Here is a 4,823-nt window from a genome sequence, read left to right as displayed (position 1 = left end):
TTATAAGTATATAACTAAATATAAATATTCCATTTTATTTAACCTCCCATTTAAAGTATATAAATTATAATTTTCATTAATATACTAGTTTAATATTTTGATCTAAAGGTCAAAACTGAACCACTAACGTTCATGAAGATTCCTATGTTGATCATTTGTATTAGTAATTATAATGGCATTATTATATATTTAATAAATTTAAATTTCTATTTAATGTTTATTTTATTATTATATAATTTTATTTTTATATATTAATACATATAAAATAATTTTATTTATTCTAGTCTTCAATTTAAGGTATATAACTTACGAAGTTCACTAATATATTAATACAGTTTAGACTTGGGGTGAAAACTGATCACTACCATTTGTAATGGTTTTTTCTAACCTTCTATTGTTTTACATTTAAAGTGTTTTGTTCAATGATGAATATTCTTCTATGCTAATTATATGTATTAATATTTAATAATGATATTAATATTTATTAAATTTTTTGTTATTTAATGGTTAATTTTTTAAATATATAATAAATATAAATAATTAATTTTATTTTACTTTTCCTTTTTAAGGTATATAAATTATCATTTTCATTAATATACCAATATAATTTTGATGGCAGAATCACTAAATTTTAAAAAATAATAAAAGAATCACTAATATTTCATGAATTAAATATATATATATATATATATATATATAACACTTAATCTAAATTATTTATAATAAATGAATAAAATGAATTTATTTATAAATCAGCTGTACAAATAATGATTAAATGGATTGTTTTGTCTTTTTCAACTATCATGTTGTTAATGATCTTGGGATAGGGTTTTTTTTATGTTATGTTATGTTTATATACTGCACTAAATCTTCCTTTATTCATTCTAATTTTATTGTATTGAATTGTTGTTTGAAATTTACTACATCCAATTTTGCCCATTGATTTATTTATATTTAATTCACGACTAATTCTCCCTACACCAGATCAATTGTAACTGCACCCAACAATTTTTTTAAAATTTCTAACTGTCCTTATCACTTTTATTTCAAAAAAAATTCTACAGAAGAGATCATTTGTTGTGGTGGTGGAGACCGAAGCATTACTGTTAGGAGGCATTACTATTAGGTGCGGTGGGATTGTGTTTTTATGTAAGTATTTTCGTTTTCATGTGGTGGATGCAGTGAGAATGGTGCATGTCGTTTCTTTTTTCATTTTTCAGAAAATGGCTTACGGATGTATATAGGTAGTCAAAAGCATTCAATGTAAAATCTGAATATTCGTATCCGGAAGGTAAAAAATGTCTTCGGATCTCGACGTTTGAAATTTGAAATACATTATTTGTATTGCAGACATTAATATCCAAAATGTTAAAGGTAAAATAGTCATTTATTCTGAAGTTGTTCGATGAAAGTGATATGGTGCACGAAAATCAAGGTGGCACTGGCGGCTGCTGCGTTGGTGCGAGAACGAAGGTTGTTCACAGCTGTTGTTCGTGCGAGAACGAAGGTTGTTGGGTGTGTGATTGGGTTCACAATTAAGTTAACCTAATTTCATTTTTATTAAGGATATTTTCAGTACTTTCACATAAATAACTGGGTGTCAGTTTAATTTGATTGGGTGCAGGGAGAATCAGCCTCTAACAAGTCAGATTTGCAATTCTTTGATGGATTTATTATTGGGCTAGAACAAGCCCAACAAGTCTTATGATTCCTTTAGGGGTGTTTCTTCCTGCACCACTACACTTTTCTTCCTGCACCCTACATTCTTAAAAAATACCGAAATTACCTTTTACAGTTTTAGGTATTTTTGGAATAATGGTTCTGTAAGCAAAATATATTTTCAGACTAAAAAATCCAGAAGACAAAAAATCATTATGGAACATCTTTTTTTAAACAATTTTATTTTAATTTCCGGATTAATAAATCTGAAATTCATAAAACATGTTCTGAAAAAACATAACAATCTGAGTCATTTTTTAAAGTGGGCAAAACAGTCTTTTCAGAAAGTGAGGGGGTGCAGAAAGAAATTTATAGAGGTGCAGGAAGAAGTTGCCTTCCTTTAGTCCGTCTCTCGAATTGAACATATAAAAGACACATGCAATAAATTGACTTTTGCTTCCTGCACCCCATGACTACTAACTGCATCCCATATTATAAGTAAAAAGACTAAAATATTTTTCCTCGTTACACTATGTCACCGTTATTGCCACCGTCGTCGTTGTACTCTTTAGGAGAAAAAAAAAAGAAAAAAAAAAAAAAAAAAGGTTTAGTTGGAAACTTGTTATGGAATTTTAGTTCCCAAAGGAATCATATATATTTTAAAAATTAAATCTCATTATTATTTCATAAGTTTTAGAGAGTTTATTCCAAAAAGTTCATAATAGAAAGTATTTCATATGTTTCAAAAAGTTTATTCTAAAAAATTTATTTCAGAATACATTTTGAAAATTTTGTTCTCCTGTTCTAGAAATTCGTATGGAAATCATGTTTCAGAAAACATATAGAAATTTCAGAAACCTTGTTTTGAAAGATTTCCAGAAAATATAATCTGGAAGTTACATTTGTAAAGACTAGAATGGTCATTGTAAACTATGGGAGTGTAATTAGAAATTATGGAAATGCAGAAAAAAAATTCAATAGATTTCTGAAAAGTAAAACAATAATAGAAAAAAAACAGTACGGGTAAAAACATTGGGAATTGCTTATTAAGAGTATATGATGTATTTGATAAAAACATACCTTACTCCTTTGTAAATGGTTTATTTATAGTATTTGATCATGGATCCTTTGTTATGATGATCGAATCTATTAAAGATCAATGTTAACTTATTTCTAGAAAGGTTTTTTGATCTTCCAGGATCTTATTTCAATTTGGTGGGATGTGTTCCTGATTCTCAAGAGTCTCTACAATTATCTTTAACTGCTATTTATTATAACTTCTTTAAATATATTTTTTTCTTAGTTTTTTAAAATGTCTTTTAAAATAAAATCGTGATGAAGTTTTTACCTCTAAAACAAAGAAAATCTTATCAATTTTAATTTAATAAAAAAAATTAAAAAAAATAAAATATTTAAACTAAGAATATTGATTCATTTTTATTACACCGATCATGTTTAAATTATAAGTTTAAGATTTGTGTTTTATAAAAATATTATTTTATTGGCCCTGCTAATACGATAAAATAAAAGTTAAAATCTTATACAAGATTATGAATTATAATAATACAGAATTATTGTTGACTTAATAGCAATTTTTCTCCTATTTTAAAAATAATATGATATAAAACTTACAAAAACTACATTAAGGCATTATATCGTAACTTTGAAAATCATCTTACCCATATAATTGTATATTTAAATGCAAGTAAATACTATACATTTTTTAATATAAGAAATTGTAAGTTATTAATTCTGAGTTTGTTATTATTAATTCTGATTTTATCATTCTTAAATTATTTTATTACCGTTATTATTGCATTAATGGTCAGTTTACAGACATGTTAGTATTCCTATTTTATAGCAGCTTCAGTTTTGCAATCTTGTGCAATTACGTTCCATCAGTTTCTACAAGCTTTTGTCTTCTCTTATTTATGTCGTTTGAGAGTGGAGTGTCTGCATTGAGTGATAATGCAACTGAGGCGCAAGGAGTAGCGCATCGTGACCAGAAGAAGAAGGACAATAAGACTTTGTATCTCATCCATCAAGGGATGAATGACGAGACGTTTGAACAGATAGAAGAAGCAACAACTGCAAATGAGGCTTGGACCATTTTGTCAACCAATTATAAAGGTGATGACAAGATCAAGAGGGTGCATCTTCAAACCCTAAGACGTCAATATGAATGGTTGCAGATGGAAACCACAAAGACTACTGATGTATATATAAATAAAGTTTTTGCCTTGACAAATCAGATGAAGACCAATGGTGAAACACATTCGGAACAGGCAAAGGTGGAAAAGATTTTAACATCTTTAACTCCCAGATTTGAACATGTTGTTGCCGCAATTGAAGAGACCAATGACATTTCAAAAATGACAGTAAGGTTATTGTATGGTTCCCTACGAGCACATGAGCAACGGATGAATGACAATAATATTGAAAAACCAATTGAACAGGCTTTACAAGCACAAGCCTCAATTAGTAGATCATATCATAAACACGGTAGTTCACGAGGCAGAGGACGGGGACATGGTGGTAGCTATTCTAGCAAAGGTCGTGGTGGCCAGAATCATGGAGGTGCTGAGCAAAACAACACTGGTTCCAATCGCAATTCAAGTTCAAATAACTCTTGGCGCGGAGGACGAGGAGGCATTTATAATAAATCAAATGTTGAGTGTTATAATTGCCATAAACATGACCATTATGCAAATGAGTGCAGATCAAAAAGTGATAATCATGCTGTCAATTGTGCTCAAGAAGACAGTAATCATGTACAAGATGAAGAGGATCATGCAGTACTAATGACAACCACATCAAATGAAACACCAAACAATCAGACTTAGTATTTGGGATACAGGTTGCACGAATCATATGTGTGGTCAGAAGGAGCTGTTTGCAGATTTGGATAACTCATTTCGCACAAAAGTGAAATTCGGTGATGGCAGATTAGTTCCGGTGACTGGAAAAGGGCGAATTCTTATTACATTGAAGAATGGTGATCACAAGTACATCTATGATGTTTTCTATGTACCTGATATGAAAAGTAATTTGTTGAGTATGGGACAGCTAGCAGAAAAGGGTTACGTGATGCACATAGTTGAAAATAAATTCTCACTTTTTGATAAAAAGGGTAATTTCATTCTTAAAACATTTTTATCAAAAAA

General features: G+C 29.0%; 1 protein-coding gene across 1 annotated transcript; it reads left to right on the top strand.

Annotated features, from left to right (window-relative positions):
* The first annotated feature begins 3,590 nt into the window (after window positions 1-3,590).
* On the top strand, window positions 3,591-4,502 carry LOC137823272 (uncharacterized). Its single transcript, XM_068628388.1, has one exon. It carries the CDS (start codon window positions 3,591-3,593, stop codon window positions 4,500-4,502), a length of 912 nt encoding a protein of 303 aa, XP_068484489.1.
* The last annotated feature ends 321 nt before the right edge of the window (window positions 4,503-4,823 follow it).

This window comes from Phaseolus vulgaris, chromosome 11, assembly GCF_000499845.2.
Source record: "Phaseolus vulgaris cultivar G19833 chromosome 11, P. vulgaris v2.0, whole genome shotgun sequence".
NCBI classification, from domain to species: domain Eukaryota; kingdom Viridiplantae; phylum Streptophyta; class Magnoliopsida; order Fabales; family Fabaceae; genus Phaseolus; species Phaseolus vulgaris.
Note: the sequence above shows the minus strand (reverse complement) of the source record. Positions and strands in the feature narration are given on the sequence as shown.

Excerpts from the sequence above, each read along its gene's own strand:
- LOC137823272 (XM_068628388.1), top strand. The coding sequence starts at position 3,591 with ATGTCGTTTGAGAGTGGAGTGTCTGCATTGAGTGATAATGCAACTGAG.